We start from the raw sequence: 27,739 nt of genomic DNA on the forward strand, positions 1-27,739 counted from the left end.
CTCGGTGGGCCGAAGGACCTGTTTCCACGTTGTATCTCTAAAACTAAAACAAAAAAAACCTTCTTATGGCTATGATTTGCCTGGTGCCTCCTGCACTACTATATGAGGGATATTAAAAGTCTTTCAAATGCCACTAACTTTTTTGTTTTAACCATCACTGCTAGTAGCTCATTCCAGGCACACACCGCCCGCTGTATAAAAATGCTTGACCTACATATCTCCTTTAAACTTTGTCGCTTTCACCTTAAAGCTATGCCCAATCTGGGAAATAGATTCTGACTGTCTACTCTACCTAGGCCTTTCATAATTTTATATACTTCTAGCAGGTCTTCCCGCCACCTCCGGCATTCTATAGAAAACATTCCAAGTGTGTCCAACCACTCCCTGTAGTTAATACTGCCTAATCCAGGCACCATTGTGGTAGACCTCCTCTGCACCCTTTCCAAAGCCTCCACGTCCATCCTGCAATAGGGTGACCATTTATTAATCTTTCTTATGGCCATTATTATCACAATCAATCACAATCACAATCATACTTTATTAGCCAAGTATGTTTTGCAACATACGAAGAATTTGATTTGCCATACAGTCATACCAATAAAAAGCAACAAAACACACAAAATACATCTTAACATAAACATCCACCACAGTGACTCCTCCACATTCCTCACCACACACACACACACACACACACACACACACACACACACACACACACACACACACACACACACACACACACACACACACACACACACACACACACACACACACACACACACGGGTATACAGCCTTTTACACCAATTATTGAATTTCAACTTATTTAGTACGTGTTTCAACCATGAGAGGTAAGGCTGCCGAGTGCAGCCCCAGCTCCCCGCGTGGATCGGGATTTGGAGAGTAGGGCAGAGGGAGACGGCGCCAGGTCGGACGCTGGACCAAGGGCCCGGTGAGGGGAACCGGGATGGGGGGGTGGGGGAAATCATACCTTCCGCGCCCTCGAGGTCGGCTATGGGAGGCCCGGGAACAAAGGGCTGAAGAGGGCCAGGCGTGGAGAGGGATATCGGATCACAGGACGACCGGAATGGAGGCGACGGTTGCAATGGGCTTTGTGGTCAACTACAGCTGGGACTGTAGAACGGCTCCAAAATGGTGTCTCTTGCATATGGACTCAGTGGGCTGTTCTGTGTGTACTGTACTGACCGGGGTGATTGTGCTTATGTACGGGGTTGGTCTTGCTGAGCTGTGTGCACGTCGTATTTGTCTGTACCTGGTGCACGTGACAATAAAGAGACCATTGAGATAAGTTATCCTGACAGCGATCAGAGCAAAACTTTATAGATGTGGCTGCAAATAATCTGAAATAAGAGACACTTCAGTCAGCAACCAACTCCGTTAGTATGGTCAGGAGGAAAGCGGAAAGACTCAGCAGTTTAACATATGTGCAGGTAATCAAGAAGGGAAAATCCTAACATATTTGGAGAAAAGGAACAGGTTTTCCTATTCCTTCTCTCCAGAGATGCTGTCTGACCCACTGAGTTACATCAGCTTTTTATGTCTATGTTCGGTTTAAACCAGCATCTGCAGTTCCTTTCTACACCCTAACATATTTCTCTACTGCCCTCAGCAATCACCAATTCATAAATGGGTGAAAAGAGCTGCATAAAACGGCCATCTGAATCATGAAAATAAATAAATAATTGGAAAGGAAACATTTATGTAAACATCTTTGGATTATTGAGCAATACCTTTTGGATGAGAGGTTCCAATAAGAAAGTTCTTGTGTAGTCATGGCTTAATTAAAATGATAAAATAATTTACATACCTGCAGATTAAGTGAAATTGTAAGTAGTCCAAAGAAGAATGCCATCAAGCAAAAACCACCGATGAGAAGGGTCCTTCGACCAAGTCTTTCAATGGTCAAACTCTGAAAACAAAAGATTGACATTTAACAAAAACACTCAGTAAGTAATCTAAACTATTTATATTATTTTCCTCACCCAATAAAGGAAGCTAGAGCTAAGCAAGTCACAGTTAGAATATTTATTGGAGAGAGGTAAAATTAGTCCCATTCATCATTGCCAAAGGCCAAATTAGAGAACATTGTAGTTATTGCCTACAATCGCCCGTGACTTAAGGGTGTCACGGTGGCGCAGCGGAAGAGTCGCTGCCTTACAGCGTTTGCAGCGCTGGAGTCACAGGTTCAATCCCGACTACAGGTGCTGTCTGTAGGGAGTTTGCACGTTTTCCCCGTGACCGCTTGGGTTTTCTCTGAGATCATCGGTTTCTTCCCACACTCCAAAGACATACAGGTTTGCAAGTTAATTGGCTTGGTATGAAAATGTAAGTTGTCCGTAGTGTGCGTAGGATAGTGTTAGCGTGCGGGGATCGTTGGTCAGTGCTGACCCGGTGGGCTGATGAAGCCTGTTTCCGTGCGGTATCTTAAAACTAAACTAAACTAAACTGGATTCGTGCCAACAGAGTGAATAACTTCACGCCTTCGTCTTCGTCTATCTACACATGTCTTCCCTCTGCTATTGTTGATTCCGGTTCTATTACATCTCTATCCCCCCCCCAATCTGGGTCAGTAAAACACTCCGAATACTGTAGTCCAAATCCTTTATTCACAGCAGGGTCGATTTCTGATCCACTCACTCGAGCCCTCAGCAGCCTCGCGCAAACAGAACAGAAAGAAAGACGACGACATGCCCCAACGAACCGATCTCCTATTTAGTTTTGTTAAGGAAGGAACTGCAGATGCTGGAAAATCGAAGGTAGTCAAAAGTGCTGGAGAAACTCAGCGGGTGCAGCAGCATCTTCAGTCTGAAGAAGGGTTTCGGCCTGAAACGTTGCCTATTTCCTTCGCTCCATAGGCGCTGCCGCACCCGCTGAGTTTCTCTAGCACTTTTGTCTACCTTCAATCTCCTATTTATACAGATATACAATGGCGGGAAACTAGTGGCGGGAAAGTACAGAGGGAGGCAACCCTTTAGCCCAATCACAGATACTGGTGGGAAAATAGAGTGGGAGGCAACCCCTTTGCCCAATCACAGATACAGAACAGTTGTCAGTACATTGAAACAAAACAGAGACACTTCTTCAGGGGTCCGGACTTGGTGGTGGCAGGTGGGTCACATGATTTCCAGGAATCCACTCTGTGATGTCACCACTAGTGAAGTCACGTCTCAACAGATACCTTCCATTCCCTAAGCACCCCAATCCCCTCATATTCACACTATCGTACCTCTTTTATTTCCTGCACTGTTGTCCTCAACCTGACAGAACAAGAATAAAACGCTTCTCGTCAGAGCGTGAGAGTTATACAACAAGCCCTTCAGCCCAACTCATCTGCGCCAACCATGATGCCTCATCTAAGCGAGTCCTATTTGCCCTTGTTTGCCCCATGTCCTCGAAACATCTCCTATACATGTACCTATCCAAATGTCTTTTAAATGTTGTTATTGTACCTGCCTTCACAGAGCCGTTAAGGATGCCGAAAGGGAATTGCGGACCAAGCTGGCGTCCCAAGGCAATTGCACAGATACGTGGATTGTGTGGCAAGGCTTGTGCATCATCATGGGCTACAGGGTGAAGGTGGGCAGCACAGTTAGCAACAATGGACCCCTCCCCAATGAACTCAATACATTCTACACCTGCTTTGAACAGAAGGCCGATGGGGGAATGACACCCGCTGCACTAGGCTCGGGTGCACCTGTAGCAACAATTACTGTGGCCTTCCTGAGAGTGTATAAGTAAGTAAGTTTATTGGCCAAGTATTCACATACAAGGAATTTGTCTTGGGGCTCCGCCCACAAGTAACAACATGACATATAGTGACAGTTATGAATGACTCAGAAAACACTAAACATTAATAATAATAAAACATTAATGATAAAGCACCATTGATCAAGCATGTGAACCAACAAGATACCAGATCAAAGGGAGGCTACAGATTTTTGGCTGTTGAGTAGAGCAACTACTCGTGGATAAAAGCTGTTTTTATGTCTGGCTGTGGCAGCTTTGACAGTCCGGAGTCGCCTTCCAGAGGGAAGTGATTCAAAGAGTTTGTGGCCAGGATGAGAGGGGTCAGAGATGATCTTGCCCGCTTGCTTCTTGGCCCTTGCAGTGTACAGTTCATCAATGGAGGGAAGGTTGCAGCCAATAACCTTCCCTGCTGATTGGACGATTCGCTGCAGCCTCCAGGTGTCGTGCTTGGTGGCTGAGCCAAACCAGACCATGATGAAGAAGGTGAGAACAGACTCTATGATGGCCGTGTAGAATTGGACCATCATTGCCTGTGGCAGATTGTGCTTCCTCAGCTGCCGTAGGAAGTACATCATCTGTTGTGCCTTTTTGACTGTGGAGTCCGCAAAAAACACCTGATCCAGATGAATTCCACGGTCGCATCCTCAGAACCTGTGCGGATCAGATGGCAGAGCTATTCACAGACATCGTAACTTGCTCACTACTCCATTCGGAGGTCCCCATGTGTGTCAGGAAGGCTACCCTCATCCCAGTTCCAAAGTAAAGTACGGTGGTGTTCCTGAATGACTACCACCCAGTGACTCTGCTACACACCATCGCTCAAGAGACTGGTAATGGCTCCTATTAACTCCATCCTCCTAGCCAGCCTTGATCCACTGCAGTTTGCTTATCGTTGCAACAGCTCCACAGCAGACATCATCTCTCTGGTCCTGAACTGGTCTGTGGAATCCCTGGACAACAAGGACCCCTACGTTCAACTGCTATTTTTCTGTTGCTCCGCTTGCAATACCATAATCCCATCCAAAGTCTTCTCCAAACGCCTGGATCTAGGAATCAGCAACCCATCTGCCACTGGATCCTTGACTTTCTGACACACAGACATCAATCAGTGAGGATAGGTGACAACACCTCCTCCACGATAATTCTCAAGCGGGGGCCCGCAATGAATGAATGAATGAATGAATGAATGAATGAATGATACATTATTATACCACGTGACATGTCACAGTGAGATTCTTTGTTTTGCATTCACAAAGGATGCGAAAAGTCACTGCATGTATTTTTGCTTTGAGGGCGGTCACGGTGGCACAGAGGTAGAATTGCTGCCTTACAGCGCTTGCAGCGCTGGAGACCCGGGTTCGATGCCGACTACGGGTGTTGTCTGTACGGAGTTTGTACGTTCTTCCCGTGACCACGAGGGTTTTCTCCAACATCTTCGGTTTCCTCCCACACTCCAAAAACATACAGGTTTGTGGGTTAATTGGCTCGGTGTGCGTATACAATTGTGTGTGAAGGTTAGTGTCGATGTGCGGGGATCGCTGGTCGGTGCGGACTCGGTGGACCGCGCTGTATCTCTAAACTAAACTAAACTAAATGTAAGGCGCCAACTAAGATACAAAATATTGTATTCAGCCCCAAATGGTCCCCCTTCTGCTCGGTGGCTCCCGCACACCATGTCCCCCTACGTTTTCTCGGCGCCTCCACGCCTGATCCCTCATTGTTTACCACAGTATGCCCGGCAGCCACGCGGCCCCCGTCCGACCTCCGACAGCCTTCGCCAGCCCATCCTCAACCACCAGCACCCGTCTTCGACCTCAACCACCGCCAGGTCCTCTCCTGACGGCTCCGCGGCGCCGACCCTGAATCCAGCCGCGGGGACGTGCCGACCAGCTTCTCAAAGGCCCGCAGCCCTTCTGGGAGTGTCTTTCCTTCATTCCCCCTTAAAGAAACCCCTGTACACTCACGACTGTACGGCCAAACATGTCTCGAACTCCATCTACAAGTTTACAGATGACAACTCTGTGGTAGATGGAGTTGCCAGATCGCAAACAATGACTATACAGACTACAGGAAGGAGATGGAGAATTTAGTGACACAGTGCTAGGAAAATGGCCTCTCCCTCAATGTCAGCAAGACAAAGGAGTTAGTTATTGACTTCAGGAAGCATGGTGGAGAACATGTCCCTATCAGCTTCAGTGACGCCGAAGTGGAAATGTTTGAGAGCTTCAAGTTCTTCGGTGTAAAATATAAGCAAGGATCTGTTGTGGATCAACCGCATTGATGTAACAGCCAAGAAGGCACACATGCTTCAACTTCCAGAGGAGACTGAGGAAATTTGGCCAATCTTCAGTGACTCTTACAAATTCTACAGATGCACCACAGAAAGCATATTGTCGGATTGCATCACAGCATAGTTTGGGAACTGCCATACCGAAGACCACAATAAATCACAGAGAGTTGTAGATGTCTGAAGAAGGGTTTTGACCCGAAACATTGCCTATTTCCTTTGCTTCATATATGCTGCCTCACCCGCTGAGTTTCTCCAGCATTTTTGTCTACCTCCCTTCTATTGACTCCATTTATACCTCACGCTGCCTTGGCAAGGCCAGCAGCATAATCAAGGACAAGTCGCACCCACTCCCTCTTCTCCCCTCTCCCATCAGGCAAAAGGTATAGAAGTGTGAAAACACACACCTCCAGATTCACGGACAGTTTCTTCCCAGCTGTTATCAGGCAACTGAATCATCCTATCACAACCAGGGAGCAGTGCTGAACTACAAGCTGCCTCTTTGATGTCCCTCGGACTATCCTTGATCGGACTTTGCTCACTTTACCTGGCATTAAACGTTATTATCTTACACTGAATGGCTCGATTGTAATCATGAATTGTCTTTCTGCTCACTGGTTAGCAAGCAACAAAAGCTTTTCACTCTACCCCAGTACATGTGACAATAAACTAAACTGAACTGAGCAATTACCTGCAGTTCATCTCTAAATCATTGTGGACATTGGAATTTGTCTCTGGAACAGATGCGCTAAAATACTGAGAATTATACTAAAGGGGCTGTCCCACTGCGGGACCTAATTGGCAAATTTAGAAGAGTTTTCCCTCGACTTATACTCGCAGCATAGTCGACACGAGGTCCTAGGAGGTCTTTGTAACTCTCCTTCATGCTCGAGAGTAGTCCCCGTCTACTCGAGACCTCAGCTAGGTCGCGGCGTATTTTTCAACATGCTGAAAAATGCCCGCGGGTAAATAAAGGTCGCAATGGAAAAATCAATATTTTTTTTACTCGTAGGTTTAGTCGAAGTAGGTCGTAGTAGGTCGGCATGTTATTCGTAGGTAATCGAGGGTAGTCGAAGGTAGTCGTAGATAATCTTCATCATAGTCGAAGGGAGGTCGAAGGAGATCGAAGGAGATTGAAGGAGGTCGTCTTCACTCTCCACTATTCGGTGTCCAATTTTCCCGAAGTTAGTCATAGCTAGTCGTAGCTAGTCGAAGGAGGTCGAAGGGAGTCTTCAACGTGACATTTTTTCAAACGCTCCTAAACTCGCCAATTAGGTCCCGGCAGTGGGACAGCCCCTTTAGAACTCTGTATCTTCCCCTTTGCTCGAGCAATTTTACTTGTGTTTAATTATTGTATTTTGCCGTAGTATACCTGATCCATTTGCATGCAAAACAAAGCTTTCCACTGTACCTCGGAGCACATGACAATAATAAATCTAAACTAAAGCCTCAACTACTTCCTCTGGCAGCTCATGCCATATATCCACTGCCCTCTGTGTGAAAAAGTTCTTCCTCAGATTCCTTTTAAATCTTACCCCTCTCACCGTAAACTTAAGCCCTCTGGGTTCAGATTCCCCTACCCTGGAAAAAGGCTGTGCATTCAACCTATCTACTCCCCAGATGATTTTACCCAGCCCTGTAACAATACCCCTCAGCCTCCTGTGCTCCAAGAAATAGTTCCAGCCTGCTCAATCTTTCCCTATATCTTAGATTCACAAATCCTGACAGCATCCTCGTGAATCTTCTCTGCCCTCCTCCCAGCTTAATTTCATCTTTTGGTGACCAAAACTGAAACACACTGTGACCCGGCAACCAGCAATCACCCGTTCACACTAGTTCTTTGTCATCCCGCTTCCTCTTCCACTCCCTACACAGTGCAGGCATTTTTACTGAGCCAATCAACCTACACACCCTCATGTCTTTGGGATGTGAGAAGAAACCAGAGCACCCAGAGGAAACCTATGCGGTTACAGGAAGGACGTGTAAACTCCACACAGGCAGCAGCACCCAAGGCCAGGGTTGAACCCTGGTGCTGAGTCACCAGTTTACCAGTTGTGTCACTCTTCCATTCAACCCCATCAGCCTGCATTCAATGAACTGTCCTTTGAAATGTCTGCCACTTTCAGCAAGATTCCATCACCAGACGACCCTTCATCCCTCCCTGCTAATCAGTATTCCAAAACTGGAACACAATACTCCAAGTGCGGCGTCACCCATGTCTTGTACAGGTGTAACGTAATATCCCAAATTCTATCCTCAATAAGATAGAAACTGCTGGAGTAACTCAGCGGGACAGGCAGCATTTCTGGAGAGAAGGAATGGGTGACATTTCAGGTCGAGTTCTTAGACAATAGACAATAGACAATAGGTGTAGGAGTAGGCCATTCAGCCCCTTGAGCCAGCACCGCCATTCAATGTGATCATGGCTGATCATCCACAATCAGTACCCCGTTCCTTCCTTCTCCCAATATCCCTTGACTCCGCTATCTTTAAGAGCCCTATTGAAAGCATCCAGAGAATTGGCCTCCACTGCCTTTTGAGGTAGAGAATTCCGCAGATACACAACTCTCTGGGTGAAAAGGTTTTTCCTCATCTCCATTCTAATGGCCTACCCCTTATTCTTAAACTGTGGCCCCTGGTTCTGGACTCCTGCCTTGAGCGTGTCTAATCCCTTAATAATCTTATATGTTTCAATAAGATCCCCACTCATCCTAAATTTCAGTGATTATAGGCCCAGCCGCTCGATTCTATCATCATATGACAGTCCCGTCATTCCGGGAATTAATCTCGTGAACCTACGCTGCACTCCCTCACTAGCACGAATGTCCTTCCTCAGATTTGAGAGTCAGGGGAGAGGGAGACTTGAGAAATGGAAGGGTAAGCACACGGTATTGGGGGTTCAGTATTGATGTGGATAGAGAACTGGCTGGCAAACAGGAAGAAAGAGTAGGAGTAAACGGGTCCTTTTCACAATGGCAGGCAGTGACTAGTGAAGTACCGCAAGGCTCAGTGTTGGGACCCCAGCTATTTACAATATATATTAATGATTTGGACGAGGGATTTGAATGCAACATTTCCAAGTTTGCGGATGACATGAAGCGGGGGGGGGCAGTGTTAGCTGTGAGGAGGATGCTAGGAGGCTGCAGGGTGACTTGGATAGGTTGGGTGAGTGGGCAAATGCATGGCAGATGCAGCTTAATGTGGATAAATGTGAGGTTATCCACTTGGGTGGCAAAAATGGAAAGTAGATTGTTATCTAAATGGTGGCCGATTAGGAAAAGGGGAGATGCAACGAGACCTGGGTGTCATGGTACACCAGTCATTGAAAGTAGGCATGCAGGTGCAGCAGGCAGTGAAGAAAGCGAATGGTATGTTAGCATTCATAGCAAAAGGATTTGAGTATAGGAGCAGGGAGGTTCTACTGCAGTTGTACAGGGTATTGGTGAGACCACACCTGGAGTATTGTGTACAGTTTTGGTCTCCAAATCTGAGGAAAGACATTCTTGCCATAGAGGGAGTACAGAGAAGGTTCACCAGACTGATTCCTGGGATGTCAGGACTTTCATATGAAGAAAGACTGGATAGACTCAGCTTGTACTCACTAGAATTTAGAAGATTGAGGGGGGATCTTATAGAAACGTACAAAATTCTTAAGGGGTTGGACAGGATAGATGCAGAAAGATTGTTCCCGATGTTGGGGAAGTCCAGGACAAGGGGTCCCAGTTTAAGGATAAAGGGGAAATCCTTTAGGCCCGAGATGAGAAAATATTTAAGAGGGAGTGGCTAAAGGGATCATGGGGTATGGAGAGAAGGCAGGTACAGGATACTGAGTTGGATGATCAGCCATGATCATATCGAATGGCAGTGCAGGCTCGAAGGGCTGAATTGCCTACACCTGCACCTATTTTCTATGTTTCTATGTTTATGTAAGGTGTGAAACACCAGGTCAAAGCAGACGATTATCTAGAAAATGTAGAATGGTTAATTGTGGTCTATGGGGAAGCTGACAATAGACAGTAGACAATAGGTGCAGTAGCAGGTCATTCGGTCTTTCAAGCCAGCACCGCCATTCAATGTGATCATGGCTGATAATCCACAATCAGTAACCCGTTCCTGCCTTCACCCCATGTCCCCTAACTCCGCTATCCTCAAGAGCCCGATCTAGCTCTCTCTTGAAAGTTTCCAACGAGGCATACAATCAGTAAAGTTAATGAGGAGAATTAAACAAGTCCAAAGTACTGATTAGATCTCCTCATTGATCTCCTGTCCACCAACCACTTCACCTTTCACAGCACTTTCCCATGCTGACAATGTAGATTCAACACCGTCTCTTTGACCTGAGCCCTTCCTCTCATCCAGGGATCCAAACAGTTCTAGCTGCAGTCTCCAATCCAATGTACTTCACTTGATGATCAAAATGTGGCTTTCTCCTCAATGGAGAGATGTTTGGTGTTTTCAAGCAAACACAGAACAGGTGATGGCTTTATGGAGCACCTGCTCCCTGTCAGTACAGCAACCATGAGCTTGCAGTGGCCTGTCATTGTAATTCCCCATTCCACTCTGCCTGGGCAGGACTGACATATGATGAAAGAATGGATCGACTGGGCTAGTATTCACTGGAATTTGGAAGGATGAGAGGATATCTTATAGGGACATATAAAATCATTAAGGGGTTGGACAGGCGAGATGCAGGAAAATGTTCCCCATGTTGGGGGAGTCCAGAACCAGGGATCACAGTTTAAGAATAAGGGGTAGGCCATTTAGGACTGAGATGAGAAAAAACATTTTCACCCAGAGAGTTATGAATCTGTGGAATTCTCTGCCACAGAAGGCAGTGGAGGCCGATTCACTGGATGCATTCAAGAGATAATTAGCTATAGATCTTAGGGGCAACGGAATCAAGGGATACGCGGAGAAAGCAGGAACAGGGTACTGATTCCGGATGATCAGCCATGATCATATTGAATGGCAGTGCAGGCTTGAATGGCCGAATGGCTTACTCCTGCACCAATGTTCTACGTTTCTATCTGACTGCGGTTTCCTGCACTGTTGCAACAAAGCCTAACGTAAGCAGAGGAACAGCACCTGAGACCATTTGGAACTAGATATCAAAGCTTAATCATTTCACATAACTTGCTTTTTCAGGGTTTATATTATAGATGGGTAGACTTGCAGCAGAACTGGTAATTATTGCTCTCTCCACAGACACTGTTTGATCTGCTTGCCAAAGTCCAACTAAACATGATCAACTTCAAACTATTGTAGAAAGTGCCAAACTTTGTTTCACCAAGCAATTTATTCAAGAAATAACCTGCAGTTGATCATTCCCTTTGAAAGATCGCTCATGAGGCAGGTGGGGATGCCCCTGATTTCTGGACGTTGAATTGTGTGAGATTCTGAGAACATATTAGCTCATGTTCTGTGCCACAAAATGGCTGTGTTTTACTCAAGTCAGGTTACATGCTCCGCTCTAAAGGCCTCATCAATAAGGCAACAATAAGCAAGATGCTGTGGGGAGGAACTGCAGATGCTTGTTTAAACCGAAGAGAGACAAAGCATTCTGGAATAGCTCAGCGGGACAGGCAGCATCACTGGAGAGAAGGAATGGGTGATGTTTTGGGTCGAGACCCTTCTTCAGACTGAGTCAGGGGAGAGGGAGATACAGAGATAAGGATGTGTAAGGTGTGAACACGAGTAAAGGGGATGGAGATCAAGGAAAATGTAGAATAGAAAATTATTAGCTGGGAGAACAAAGCAGAGATAAAATGTAAATGAGGACAGTCAGACTAGTCAGGGAACTGAGAAGGGGGAGGAATGGAGAGAGAGGGAAGGCAAGGGTTACTTGAAGTTAGAGAAGTCAATATTCATACTGCTGGGGTGTAAGCTGCCCAAGCGAAATATGAATTGTTCCTCCAATTTGCGCTGGGCCTCACTCTGTCAATGGAGGAGGCCCAGGACAGAAAGAGCGGTATGGGAGGGGGAGTGTTTAGCAACCAAGAGATTGCGTAGGTTTAAGCGGACTGAGCAGAGGTGTTCAGCGAAACGATCGCCGAGCCTGCTCTTGGTCTCGCCGATATACAGGAGTCCACACCTGGAACAGTGGACACAGTAGATGAGGTTGGATGAGGTACAAGTGAATCTCTGCCTCACCAAAAAAGGGTCCTTGGACAGAGTCGAGGGAGGAGGTAAAGGGACAGGTGTTACATCTTCTGCGGTTGCAGGGAAAAGTACCCAAAAAGGGAGTGGCTTGGGTGGAAAGGGACGACCAGGGAGTTGCAGGGGGAACAGTCTCTGCGGAAAGCAGAAAACATGATGTGCTCTACAAATGTATCCATGGGCAACGGACAACATACTTAGTTGTGAAATTAGCGTTAAGTATAAATGGGTAAAATATGGCCATCAGTGTATACCATCATACTGATACTGATAAGAATTTTAAATTACTTTCATCTCTGAACATATTGAATGATTTGGTGCTGGCCATAGAGCTGAACGTTACTGGTTTATAAACCCCGATGAATTATTTAGTATTAGCACAATTGTGCTAAATTCACAAATATATCGCAATTCCTTCAAAGTCATCGGTCACAATTTGTCAAAGAATGTTGCGAAGGTAATAATGTTTTTAATAAAATAAAAATAAAAATTGTAGATGCTAGAAACCTGAAATAAAACCAGGAGATGCTGGAAATTCCAGTGCATAATTCCATCGACGGAGGTCAATTTAAAATTAATCCTAGCTACCATAGGTGGCTTTTTTTGTAAGATATCGCTTTTTTGATAACTTACACTCACTTTTTTTGTTTATTCACTACAGGTGCACAACCTTTTATCCGAAGTTCCAAATAACGAAAAGCTCCGAATAGCGGACATTTTTTTGGTCCTTGAAGAAAGGTCCTTGAAGACGTTCACCGAGGGCGGCCCGCAGAGGTGACAGCGGAACCTCCGGTCTGTCCTCGAAGAAATGGTAACTAAATCCCCATTCATACAAGAGAAGGTGAGGGTATATTGCGCGGGAGGGTTAATAATTGACAATCTGCTGCTGTCTGCCCGCTGAGTTAAAAAGTTCCCACGGTAGACTCACGATACACAGTGTATCGTGAGTCTTGCGTGGGAACTTTTTAACTCAGCGGGCAGGCAGCAGCAGATTGTCGCTCCCTTCAGTTTCACCCCACCTACACCGCTCTGCTTCCCGGCCATGTGTGTGACCCCTTCCCTTCCCTCTCCAGTTCCCCGCCCATTGCACCGGCGCGGGGGCTTTGCACTGTCTTCACGTCGGCGATGCCAGCAGGTCAGTGCAAGTCACCGGAGACGTCAGGACCAACGGGACACCTACCCCCAGGTCCACTGCAAGCACGGAGATCCCAGAGACCCACAGCCAGCAGCAGCCCGGCCCCGTTCCAACTCCAGAGGAACACGCTCCCCGTAGGGACAGAAGCTGATGGTGTGCAAGGTACGTCTTGTTCTTGGGGTTGCGGATGAGGGGGCGCAGCTCGGGCTGTGATGTCTCCGGCCACCCCCCTGTACAGGAGCTGAGACTGGGAACTGTGGGGTTGTTTGCAGTTGCAGAGGGAGGGGGCAAGGGCGGTACAGTTCCCAGTCTCAGCTGCTGTCCAGGGGGGTGGCCGGAGACGTCAGGACCAACGGGACACCGACTGCAAGCACGAAGATCCCAGACACTCACAGCCAGCAGCAACTCTAGCCCAGCCCCGCTCCAACTCCAGAGGAACCCGGGTTGCGGATGAGGGGGCGCAGCTCGGGCTGTGGGCGAACTGCCACTTGTCGCCGTAGCGGCCCATCGGGGAGCGGATTCCTCTGGAGTTGGAGGGACAGGGAGACACAGCGGCTTTTGAGAATGGTGGGCAATCACTTCCAAAATTCTGCTCACACAGTCAGTACACCTCTCCTACACTTGTCTCCCGCACTAAGATCATCTCGCAGAGAATGATCCCAGCCTAACCCTCCCTATTCTCTCCTATTCTGCAAGAAAAAACTACATTGAAGACTCAAACTCGCGAATGAGTAACTGCCGGGATCGAGGCGCAAACTCGCGACCTTGCGAATATGAGCCGAGCACTCTACCACTAAAAGAACAAACAAAAAATGTTTTCGAAATAAATGAGAAGCCGGGTATTTCTGTATCACTATTACGGGAAACCTTTAAGGCATACATTCGCGGCGCTATAATCTCTTATCAAAGTTTTCAAAATAAAGAAAATAAAAGAGAACTTCAGCGGATAGAACAGGAAATAAAATTACTAATTGGACAATGCAACTGACCCAACCATAGATAAACATAATAAGATAACCTTATTGAAATATAAACTCAATAGAATATTATCGGCAAGAGTAATAAGACTATTCCAAATTACAAAACAGGCACACTTCGAATTTGGGGATAAGCCACATAAATTACTTGCGAGGCAACTGAAGCAACAAGAAAAGGAAAATACTATCACTAAAATTAAATCGGATAAGGGTGAGCTTCTAACACTACCAAAAGATATTAATAAGAGGTTTGCCCAATTTTATCATAATTTATATACAACTTTAATAAATACAGATGTTAGTAAAATTACAAATTTTTTAGATAATTGCAATCTCCCTAACTTGGATAGTTTAGAACAAGAGGAATTAGGAGCACGGATTACAAGTGAAGAAATAAAACAAATAATAAACTCACTGAAAAATGGGAAGACCCCAGGACCAGATGGTTTTAGTAATTAATTTTATAAACGATTTCAGGACTCAATTGTACCTAGATTACTCAACTTATACACGCAGGCTTATACCGAAAATAAACTACCAGAGACTTTAGCAGAAGCAACAATAACGCTTATACCAAAAAAAGATAAAGATTTAGATGAACCGGGTTCTTACAGAGCTATATCACTTCTAAATACGGATCAGAAAATTTTAGCAAAGATTCTAGCTAGAAGACTGAATAATTATATTAACAAATTGGTAAACACGGATCAAACGGGATTTATACCCAAAAGACAATCATTTAATAATTTGAGAAGGCTTTTCAATATAACGTACTCTCACAATGAGGACATTGAAGATATTTCAGTTGTTACGCTGGATGCAGAGAAGGCATTTGATCAGGTAGAATGGCAGTACTCCAAAAATTTAACACGGAAGATAATTTTATTAGATGGGTTAAACTACTTTACGATAAACCTACGGCAAGAATATTAACTAATAATATGTTATCTCCAAAATTGTATTTATCAAGGGGTAATAGGCAGGGTTGTGTCTTATCACCATTGCTATTTGCCCTTATGATAGAACCGCTGGCTGAAAAGATTAGAAATCATCCGAATATTCACAGATATAACACTAAGGACTCAAAGAATAAAATTTCATTATATGCTGATGATTTTCTTTTATATATTACTAATACACAAACGAGTATACCCACCTTATTAACACTAATTGAGGAATTCGGCTCTTTTTCAGGATATAGAATAAATTGGAATAAAAGCGAAATTATGTCTCTAAAACCACAGGATGCGAGACACTTACTAAAATTCCCTTTCAAAATTGCAACAGAATAATTCAAGTATCTGGGTATTCAAATTACGAGAAGACACAAATCATTATTTAGCGCCAATTTTATGCCACTATTAAATAAACTGAATGATATGATTAAATTTTGGAAAACGCTCCCACTCTCATTGATAGGTAGAATTAATACTATAAAAATGACTTTCTTACCACAATTAATATATTTGTTTCAAGCGATCCCAATATATATTCCAAAATATATATTTTAAAAACTAGATTCTACTATCACTAATTTTATATGGGATTACAGAGCACACAGAATTCAACGAAAGCATTTGTGTAAACCTAAAGAAGTTGGGGGCTTATCATTACCTAACTTTACGTATTACTACGTATTACTACTGGGCAGTGCATATTAAGAACATAGGTAGATACTGGTTGGATAGTTCCACTCACCAGTCGGAGTGGATAAGAATGGAGAAAGAGGAGTGTTTCCCGTACGATATAGGAACGATCTTGTTCTCACCGATAAAATTAAATAGTATAATATATAAGAAGAACCCAATTATTCACAATACAATAAGAATTTGGAAACAAATAAAATTATCCTTGAAATTAAATAATCTATCAGTACTAACCCCACTATTGAACAACCCTGCATTCAAACCATCTCTTATCGATAAAACATATAAACAATGGGATAGACTGGGGATTAGGAAAGTAGGAGATATGTATGAATTGGGCAAATTGTTATCATTTCAACAATAAAAATAAAAATTTAAACTGAAGGATAATCAATATTTCAAATATATACAGATATGTGACTATGAAGAAATATACACATAGATTTCAAATTATATTTTTTAGACCCTTTAGAAGAAGCAATGAATATTAAGGCTGATTCACAAAAACTAATATCATACTTTTATAATAATATATTAAATAGAGAATTACCCTCAACAGAGGCACTAAGAGAAGATTGGGAACATGAACTAATGAGAAAGATCCCGAAGGATAGATGGGAAAAGTATCTGATGAACACACATAATTGTTCTATTAATGAAAGACATAATTTAATTCAATTTAAATTATTACATAGACTATATTATTCAAAAACGAGGTTGAATAAATTTTACCCAAACATCTCTCCCAGATGCGATAAATGTTTGTTTCAAAATGCTAATTTAACATATTCATTTGTAGGATGTATAAAGTTGAATAAATTTTGGAGCGATATATTTGATATATTTACAAAGCTTTTCAAGTCAAGAATAGAACCTAATACGGAATGGATTATATTTGGAATAATAGTAGAAGATATCAATTTAAATAAGGACCAAAAAGTTTTTTTTAAATTATGGGTTAATAATTGGAAAGAAATTGATACTTAAATTTTGGAAAAATACAGCTATTCCAACTGTTAAAATGTGGATTAGGAATATGACGGACATAGCACGCCTTGAAGAAATGAGACTCCGACTAATAGATAAATATGACCAATTCTTAAGTAGTTGGTCACCTTTTATCGACTTTTTGGAATCATGTGATGCAGCGGTACTGTAAAGATGACTGATTTCAGGTCAGGTCGTGGATAGATTTACATCTCCGAATAAAGATTTGAAAATTTCTCATTTAAGGGTCTTTTGCTCCTATTTCTACTTTCCACTTTTTCTTTTCTTATACACACACTTCACGTTTTTCTATTTACTACTATCTATTTTTCCTCTTTTTCTCTTCTCCAATTTTTTTTTTTTCCCTTCTTCTTGTCTTTCAAAAACATAAAACTAGAGGTTGTACATAGAATGTATAATTACGTTATGACATAGTTGGCACCTAAAATTAGGTCCCACTGTATTGTTTTGTATTGTACAAACTTCTAATAAAATAAACAAAAACAAAAAAATAAAAATTTAAAAAATTTAAAAAATTAAAAATTAAAAAAAAATTAAAAAATTAAAATTGTAGATGCTAGAACCCTGAAATAAAACCAGGAGATGCTGGAAAAAAACTCAGCAGACCACACAGGACTAGCGAAGAGTGAAACAGTTATCGTTTCAAATTGAAGACCCTTTGTTGGATCTGATTTGTACAATGATATTCGGATCAGTTGGTCTTGGATAAGTTGGTGGAGGGCAATGGGTGTAGATTGCTGTGCTATTAACTAATACACTTTGTCCAGCTGACTTCAGTAATTGTGTAGGGAGGAACAGCAGATGCTGGTTTAATTTGCATTTAATGTTTTAAGGGCAGGACACAAAGTGCTGGGGTTGGCTCAGCGGGTCAAGCAGCATCTCTGAAGAGTGTGAAAGGGTCCCGACCCGAAACGTCACCAATCCATGTTCTCCAGAGGTGATGCCTGGCCCGCTGAGTTGCTCCAGCACTCTGTGTAACCCAGCATCTACCAGTGGTAGAGTTGCTGCCTCACAGTGCCAGAAACCTGGGTTTGACTCAGACTATGGGCGCTGTCTGTACGGAGTTTGCGCGTTCTCTCAGTGATCTTAGATGTTTAGAAGAATGAAGGGGGCCTCATTGAAACGTACTGAATAGTGAAAGGCTTGGATAGAGTGGATGGGAAGAGGATGTTTCCTCTAGTGGGAGGGTCTAGGACCAGAGGTCATAGCCTCAGAAGTAAAGGACGTTCCTTTAGGAAGGAGATGAGAGGAATTTATTTAGCCAGATGGTGGTGAACCTGTGGAATTCATTGCAATAGACGTTGGTGGAGGCCAAGTCAATGGATATTTTTAAGGTGGAGATAGATAGATTCTTGATTAGTATAGGTGTCAGATGTTATGGGAAGAAGGCAGGAGAATGGGATTAGAAGGGAGAGATAGATCAACAATGATTGAATGGTGGGGTAGAATTAATGGGCCGAATGGCCTAATTCTGCTCCTATCACTTATGACCTTATGAAACCGAAGATAGGCACAAAAAGCGGAGTAACTCAACGGGTCAGACAACATCGCTGGGGAAAAGGAATAGGTTACGTTTCGGGTCGAATGTCTGAAGAAGGGCCTCGACCCGAAACATCACCTATTCCTTTTCTCCAGGGACACTGTCTGACCCGTTGAGTTACTCCAGCCTTTTGTGCCTGACTTCATTAATTAACAGATTCAAATTTCTTAAGTTCTAATGACATCATTAGTTTCCCAAAAATGTGCAGACTTGGCTATAAGTTCATTGACAATTCAAGCTTTTCTGAATTGCTAGCATTTCTGGTGGACTGCACTCAAACAGAAGCATGAATGATGTTAATGCATTAAAAAAGCAGCCACTCATGGCTGGAACCTTCATAACACAGATGCATAATAATGTGCAGCCTGGTGTAATAGTTTCATACATGTCTTAAAATTAGCACATTCATATGCAGGAAAATGTTTACTTGAGTGATGTCAGGGACCTGTGTAAAATTATTGGTCCGGCATGAAACTATAGTACATACTCAAATAGCAAATAATTAGGGTGGTCACGGTGGTGCAGCGGTCGAGTTGTTGCCTTACAGCGCTTGCAGCACCGGAAACCCGGGTTCGATCCCGACTACGCGTGCTGTCTGTACGGAGTTTGTACGTTCTCTCCGTGACCGTGTGGGTTTTCTCCGAGTCCTTCGGTTTCCTCCCACACTCCAAAGATGTACAAAGGTTTGTCGGTTATTTGGCTGGGTACAAGTGTAAATTGTCCCTAGTGTGTGTAGGGTAGTGTTAATGTGCGGGAATCGCGGACTCGGTGTTTCTGCGATAGTTTCATCTCTAAACTAAATTTAAGAAACTGAGCAAAAAATACAATAAGCTACAGAAATAGATCTCATTTGTTTCTGAACAATTGACGATTAAGCCAATTGTATTTGCAGGATGAGTCATTAGTCCTATGAGTCATTGGTCCTGTTGCGAGCGAGCGACCTAATTGGTCCCCCATTCATCATGCCTGAAACTGGGAAATTGAATTCTAAAGAATCTCGAAGGGGGTTTCACTGTCTGCTAATTGGCAGCTGCACCCAGATACTGCAAGTGTTGGAAGGAACTACAGATGCTGTTAAACCGAAGATAGACACAAATGATGGAGTAACTCAGCGGGACAAGGCAGCATCTCTGGAGAGAAGGCCTACCGGGAGGAGGTGGCTGATCTAGCACTCTGGTGCCAGGATAACAGCCTCCTCTTGAACATCAAAAAAACGAAGGAGCTGATCATGGACTTTAGGAGGGCACATCATCCGAGGACGTACACTCCATTGAGGTTAAATGGGGATTCTGTGGATAGGGTGAACTGTTTTAAATATCTGGGAGTCCACATCTCCGAGGATATGACATGGGCATGACACGCCTCAGCACTCGTGAGTAAGGCAAGGCAGCGCCTTTACCACCTCAGGCAATTGAGGAAATTCAGAGTGTCTCCGAGGATCCTCCAGTGCTTCTACGCAGCGGCGGTGGAAAGCATCTTGTCCAGGAACATTACCATCTGGTTTGGGAATTGCTCTGCCAAGGACAAGAAGGCTCTGCAGAGAGTAGTGCGTTCGGCCGAACGCACTATGGGAACTTCACTTGCCCCCCTGCAGGAACTATACATCAGGAGGTGCAACTCCAGAGCCAACAATATCATGAGAGACCCCTTCCACCCCTGCAATGGACTGTTCCAGCTGCTACGGTCAGGCAAACGCCTCCGTTGCCATGCGGTGAGAACAGAGAGGTTGAGAAGGAGTTTCTTCCCAGAGGCCATTGGGACTGTAAACGCCTATCTCACCAGGGACTAACTCTACTGAACGTTTTTCCTTCCATTATTTATTATGTAAAGGTATATGTGTGTTATGATTGTGTTTATAGTTTGTTTGGTTGTTTGGTTGTTTGTCTTTTTGCACAAAAGTCCGCGAGCATTGCCACTTTCATTTCACTGCACATCTCGTATGTGTATGTGACAAATAAACTTGACTTGACTTGACTTGAATGGGTGATGTTTCAGGTCGAGACTCACTTACTCTCTGACTCCAGCATTTTGTGTCTATTTCCAGATACTACATCTTTGTGCTTAGGAAGTATGGAAAGAAGATCTAAATCTTAAAGAACTCTGATACAGAAGGCTCCAATGGAGGAGAGAACATGTCGTCTTATATACATATGTGCAGCCACCACCTTTCCCTTGATCAACTATCCTCAGGTTACGCCTCAAGTAGCTCAACATCTCTGGGAAACATCGACTCATTTTTCAGGCAGAATGTCTGTACTGTACAGTCCGTGTTAAGCACCAGGAGGCACAACAGATGCTATGACAAAACGATCATGTGCAGCACTGAAAACAACACATGATAAGCAAGGCAGGACCTTCCAATCCAATCCAGGACCTTCTGGCTGACAATGCAGCATTCACTTGTTTTCTCATTGAATGAAGGTCAGTCCTTCTCCATCATGGTCTGGTCTGGCTCAGCCACCAAGCACGACATCCAGAGGCTGCAGCGAATCGACCGACCAGCAGAGAAGGTTATTGGTTGCAACCTTCCCTCCATTGACGAGCTGTACACTGCAAAGGCCAGGATGCGAGTGGGTAAGATCATCTCTGACCCCTATCACCCAGGCCACAAACTCTTTGAATCACTTCCCTCTGAAAGGCAACTCCGGACTGTCAAAGCTGCCACAGCCAGACATAAAAACAGCTTTTTTTCCACGAGTAGTAGCTCTATTCAATAACCAAAAATCTGTAAAATCCTCCTTTTGCTCTGGTATTTTATTTAATTCACATGTTTAATCAATAATGTTTTATTATTAATGTTTCATGTGTCATTCCTAACTATCACTGTATGTCATGTTGTCACTTGCAGGTCGATCACCAAGGCAAATTCCTTGTATGTGAATACATGGCCAATAAACTTAGTCGTGGGAGGCTCAAATGTAATTTGGTAAGGCAGAGGCAAATGTCACGGGTCTCGATGTTATTAGAATGTGCATAAGTAACACCGGAATCATTGTTACATTGAGATGAATCTTGCCAATTAAGTATTCAAGAAGGAACTGCAGATGCTGGAAGATCGAAGGTACACAAAAATGCTGGAGAAACTCAACGGGTGCAGCAGCATCTATGGAGCGAAGGAAATAGGCGACTTTTCGGGCCGAAACCCTTCTTCAGACTGATGGTGGGTGGGGGGGAGAAGGAAGGAAAAAGGGAGGAGGAGGAGCCCGAGGGCGGGGGGATGGGAGGAGACAGCTCGAGGGTTAAGGAAGGGGAGGAGACAGCAAAGGCTAGCAAAATTGGGAGAATTCAACGTTCATGCCATGCCATATGGATACCTTGACTCCATACTATCCCCTTGGTCAAATCCCTTCCCACCTATGTTCTAGACACCTCAGACACTCTCCGCCGCCTCCGCGCATTCCACTCTCTAGGCCCTCACCCCCTCATCTTCACCATGGATGTCCAGTCACTCTACACCTCCATCCCCCACCAGGATGGCCTCAAAGCCCTCCGGTTCTTCCTCGACCAGAGGAGCAACCTATACCCAGCCACTGACACTCTCCTCCGCCTAGCGGAGTTGGTCCTCACCCTCAACAACTTTACGTTTGACTCCTCCCATTTCCTCCAAACACAAGGCGTAGCTATGGGCACACGCATGGGCCCCAGCTACGCCTGCCTCTTTGTCGGGTACGTTGAACAATCCTTGTTCAATACGTACCAGGGCCCCATCCCCGACCTCTACCTCCGTTACATTGACGACTGCTTTGGGGCCACCTCCTGCACCCACACACAACTGACTGACTTCATCCACTTCACCACCAACTTCCATCCGGCACTCCAATACACCTGGACCATTTCCGACACTTCCCTACCATTCCTTGACCTCACCATCTCCATCGCAGGGGACAGACTTCTGACCGACATACACTACAAACCAACTGACTCACATGGCTATCTGGACTACACGTCTTCCCACCCTGCCCCCTGTAAAGACTCCATCCCCTACTCCCAATTCCTCCGCCTACGCCGCATCTGTTCCCAGGAAGTCAACCTACCTCCGCCAGCGACAAGCTACGACAAGCTATGACCCTGTCGGCGACAAATGAAGAAAACTGAAGACTTCTCTTGACGCCTGTACCTGTCGCTGGTTGACATAGGATGACGTAGGTTGTCGCCAATGGAATTCACCGAGGTCATCACCCGGCGACAACCAACGCCACCTGGCGTCATCCTGGCGACAACCTACGACAGCACCTATGGCAGGAGAAGACAGGCAACGTCAGGCAACGTCAAGCCGACTGTCGCCGAGAGGTTTTGAACATTTCAAAATCCAGCGGCGACAAGAAATAAGTAACGACACAAGAGGAGACCGCTCTCGACAATACAGGCGTCACCTCTCGTCATGCTAGAGACAGTTGCAACGCCACAAAGATTCATTGTTTAACCAATTGTGTAATTGATTGAAAGACACAGCATGGACACAGTCCACATTGTGCTATGTTAGGTATTCCCATATTTCTACAAACTCCATTTTTCCCAAAGCAGCACATTAAAATATATTAAATGAATATTTTTCATCCAGTTTTACAGAGACGATTATCTGAAGAAGGGTTTCGGCCTGAAACGTTGCCTATTTCCTTCACTCCATAGATGCTGCTGCACCCGCTGAGTTTCTCCAGCACTTTTGTCTACCTTCGATTTTCCAGCATCTGCAGTTCCTTCTTCAACCCTAGAAGCTAAGGAAATGAGGCATAGGAATTGTGATGCCTGAGATCAGATACAAATGACCAAACAGGAAATTGAATTGATTGAATTGAATACCTTTATTGTCATTCAGACCTTACGGTCTGAACGAAATTTCGTGCCTGCAGTCATACATACAATCATACAATAATAAACAACAATAAACATAAATTAACACCACCACAGTGTATCCTCCAAGCACCTCCTCACTGTGGTGGAGGCAAAAATCTTAGGGTTACTGTCTCTTCCCTCCTCTTCTCCCTCTGCGCTGAGGCGATTCCCCACCGGGCGATGGTACAAACAGTCCCGCGGCTCACCGAACCCCGCAAACGGGCCGGTTCAAACACCGCGGCCCAGGGGTGGTCGAAGCTGCCGCCCTCCAGTCCAGCACACGCAGCCGCTGGCCCGCGGCTGAACCCCAGACTCAGGTCACCGCCTCAGAACGCCGTCCCAGCCACCGGAGCACCGTTGCAGCCCCGAGCCGGATCGCCCTCACGTGAGTACCGTTCTCCCTCGGGCTGGGCCACTCCGACGGGAGTGCCGTTCTCCCTCGGGCTGGGCCACTCCGACAGGAGTGCCGTTCTCCCTCGGGCTGGGCCACTCCGACGGGAGTGCCGTTCCACCCTCGGGCTGGGCCACTCCGACGGGAGTGCCGTTCCACCCTCGGGCTGGGCCACTCCGACGGGAGTGCCGCTCCTCCCTCGGGCTGGGCCACTCCGACGGGCCACAGCCCCTCACGGGAAAGTCTCTCAGCCCCTCGCCAGGCCGCTCTCACGAGAGCGCAGTTCCAGCCCCGTGCTGGGCCACCCTCACGGGAGCTCACGGCGAGTCCTGTCAGCTGCCTCCAGAGTCCCGAGGTCGCCAGCTCCGCCATTAGGCCTCAGTGTAGACGGAGGCAGAGAAGGGGGATACGACAAAAAGGTCGTATTCCCCCGAAGGGAGAGACAGCAAGCCCCGTTTCACCCCCCCCCCCCCCACCCACATAAACACGACCTAAAAACCAAAAACGTAACTAGACAAAACGAAAAAATACAACACAAAAAAGTAAAAGACAAACGGACTGCAGGCGAGCCGCAGCCGTTCCCGGCGCCGCCACTTCCGGATGCGCCAACCGCGTCCGCGCCAACCGGCGATCCACGCACATTAACACTATCCTACACACACTCAGTACAATTTTACATTTATACCAAATATAGGTGGTTCTAAAATGTATTGAGGTAAACATATCACAAGGGCCAGACCAAAGGCTTCATTGGATCTTGTAGGAGCCTGAACGGCCTGTCCCACTGACGCGACCTTTCAGCGACTGTCTTCGACCTTCAAGCTCGAGGGCACTCGCCTGGAAAACCTCAAGCTGTATCGATTGTCAGCGATGACACCGCGAGCTGGATTGACCACACACACACACACACACGCACACGCACGCGCACGCGCGCACACGCGCACACGCACACACGCACACACGCACACACGCACACACGCACACACGCACACACGCACACACGCACACACGCACACACACACACACACACACACACACACACACACACACACACACACACACACAGAGGCCAGGGAAAGCGGGGGAGCACTATCTGAAATTCACACGCGCAATGAACAGGCCTGTCTGCACACTGTATCATTCTATGACTCTATGACTCGCCAAAGCCATTTTGTGGATTGTCTTGGTCCCTCTAATTTCTCTCTTGAGTTCTTACATCCTTTATTTATATTCCTCAAAGGTCCTGTCTGATTCCAACTTCTTAAACCTTACATGCTCTACCTATTTCTTTTTTAATATATTTACGACCTCTTTGGTCAACCAAGTTTCCTTTACTTTGGCACCCTTATCCCTTCACCTTACTGAGACATGCCGGTCTGAACATCGATCAACATTAGTTTAATTTAGTTTAATTTAGAGATTCAGCAAAGAAAAAGGCCCTTCGGCCCACCGCGTCCGCGCCACCCGGCGATCCACGCACATTAACACTATCCTACACACACTCGGGACAATTTTACATTTATACCAAGCCAATTAACCTACAATCCTGTCCATCTTTGGAGTGTGGGAGGACACCGGAGATCCTGGAGGAAACCCACGCAGGTCACGGGGAGAACGCATAAAATCCATACAGACAACACCCATAGTCAGGATCGAACCTGGGTCCTTGGCGCTGTAAGGTAGCAACTCTACCGCTGCGCCACCGTGCCGCCCATATTCAAGTGTGGATTACCGAAGAAGAATTGCTCCCTTTGTACCCTCCCAAACTCCTGCCTAATAATGCCGTTGTTTGCTTTACTCCAATTTTAGCAAAGTTCAGCCTTCTCCCAATTCAGAACAATCTTAAAAGGTATAGAGCTATGATCGGTATCCCCAAAATACTCTTCCACTGAAACACCAGTCATCTGGCCAGGCTCATTTCCCAACACATCCAACATGTGCTCTTCTCGGGTTGGACTATCCAACTGTTTCAAGAAACTATTTTGGATACACCTCACCCATTCGGCCCCATCTAAGCCTTTGGCACCGAGCAAGTCCCAGGTTAAAATCACCCACGAAGACAACCGTGCTGCTTTGGCATCTTTTGGTTATCTGTCTACATATATGTTCAACTCACAGAGAATGGATATTCACAACCCTAAGCAGGTCTCTTGGTTACCAGCAGATCAATGGAGTCCTGCTATTTAATTTGCCAGGACTCATGTGTTCTTATCCACATTGAGTTTTCCCTGCAACATATCAAACATCTACCCCATAGCTATCCAAACGATCATTTCAGCTAGGTTCACCTGCACCTCATCCAACCTCATCTATTGCATCCGCTGTTCTAGGTCAGCTGCTCTACATCGGTGAGATCAAGCGCAGGCTTGGCAATCGCTTCGCCCAACACCTCCGCTCAGTTCGCATTAACCAACCTGATCTCCCGGTGGCTCAGCCCTCAACTCCCCCTCCCATTACAAATCCGACCTTTCTGTCCTGGGCCTCCTCCATGGCCAGAGTGAGTTCTACCGCAAATTGGAGGAGCAGCACCTCATATTTCGCTTACGTAGTCTACACCCCAGCGGTATGAACATTGACTTCTCCAATTTCACGTTATCCTTGCTTTCTCCCTTCTTCCCCTCCCCTTTTCGGCTCTCCCACAGCCTACTGTTTCCACCTCTTCCTTTCTTCTTCCTGCCCCCACCCCCACATCAGTCTGAAGAAGGGTCTCGACCCAAATTGGCACCTGTTCCTTCGCTCCATAGATTCTGCCTCACCCACTGAGTTTCTCCAGCATTTTTGTCTACCTTTGATTTTTTAAGCATCTGCAGTTCTTTCTTAAACATTTCAGCTAGTTTAATCCTTGGGATGGAATATGTTATTTTCGTTTCCGTTTCAGTTCTTTTCAGTTCTATTACGTTTGTTGTTTACCGGCCACCCAGGGATTTCCACATTGATACATGACAGCTTGTTGCAGAGGAATTGATTTAATGTGTACCGAAACTGACAGCAATGAACTGGCTGTGAGCGACAGACAATGTTTCGCTCAGGAGATCTCTAGCTAGAATTCATCTGAGGCAGTGAGAGAGGCCACTGATAGAAATGATCCAGGACAGAGTCTATTTCTGGAAATGTGCACAGCACTGTAATAGAAAACTTGCTGAACCACAAGACGAACCACATGAACCACAAGTTTTTCATCTGTGCACTGGGCAGGAAAAGTGGCAGGAAAATATCAAGTCAAGAGTGTTCTATTCTCGTGTGTCCCAAATAGAACAATGACATTCTGACTTGCAGCAGCACAACATAATATGTAAACAATATAATAAACAAGAGAAAAAAGTACAGTGTATATATATGTACATATACTCACACCTATATATAAATACTAGACTAAGTGGGACCGGTTGGGTCCCAGATTCACATGGGAGAGCTGATCCCCCAACACAATATACCTCTCCACCAATTCCGATATTGGTGGCCAGTGGGGGGGGGGGGGGGGGGGGAGGTTCTGGAGCGCTAGTATGGGTGTTGTGGGCTGAAGGGACTGGTTTCCAGAGGACTAGTATGGACATTAAGGGCCGAATGGATTCTTGGGCTGGCAGCTCAGTCACTCAAGCCTCGTTTGCTGGCAGCTCACTCACTCGCGGCTGGAGGGCTGGCAGGAGACTCACGGCTATTCTTTGAAATTCCATTTCAAGCAGGGTGCAAGGCCACCAAATTCAAGTGCAGTTTCCTAATACTTCAAGCAGGGTGCAAGGCCACCAAATTCAAATGCAGTTTCATACCATTTCAAGCAGGGTGCAAGGTCACCAAATTCAAATGGTTTCCTAGCACTTCAAGCAGGGTGCAAGGCCGCCAAATTCAAGGGCAGTTTCATACCATTTCAAGCAGGGTGCAAGGCCACTAAATTCAAATGCAGTTTCATACCATTTCAAGCCGGGTGCAAGGCCACTAAAGACAGAGACTCGTGACCTCTCCCCCATCTTGCAGCGACTGAGTCATGCCCACACTTCGGGTT

General features: G+C 45.5%; 1 protein-coding gene across 1 annotated transcript in view; it reads right to left on the reverse strand.

Annotated features, from left to right (window-relative positions):
• The window catches only part of LOC116985621 (solute carrier family 2, facilitated glucose transporter member 9-like), a 210,570-nt gene that overhangs the window by 16,570 nt on the left and 166,261 nt on the right, over positions 1 to 27,739 (reverse strand). Inside the window, exon 10 of the mRNA XM_033040892.1 lies at positions 1,827 to 1,928. Within this exon, the coding sequence (XP_032896783.1) occupies positions 1,827 to 1,928 (102 nt within the window). The remainder of the gene's footprint in view (positions 1 to 1,826; positions 1,929 to 27,739) is intronic.

This window comes from Amblyraja radiata, chromosome 1 (assembly GCF_010909765.2).
Source record: "Amblyraja radiata isolate CabotCenter1 chromosome 1, sAmbRad1.1.pri, whole genome shotgun sequence".
Lineage (NCBI taxonomy): Eukaryota > Metazoa > Chordata > Chondrichthyes > Rajiformes > Rajidae > Amblyraja > Amblyraja radiata.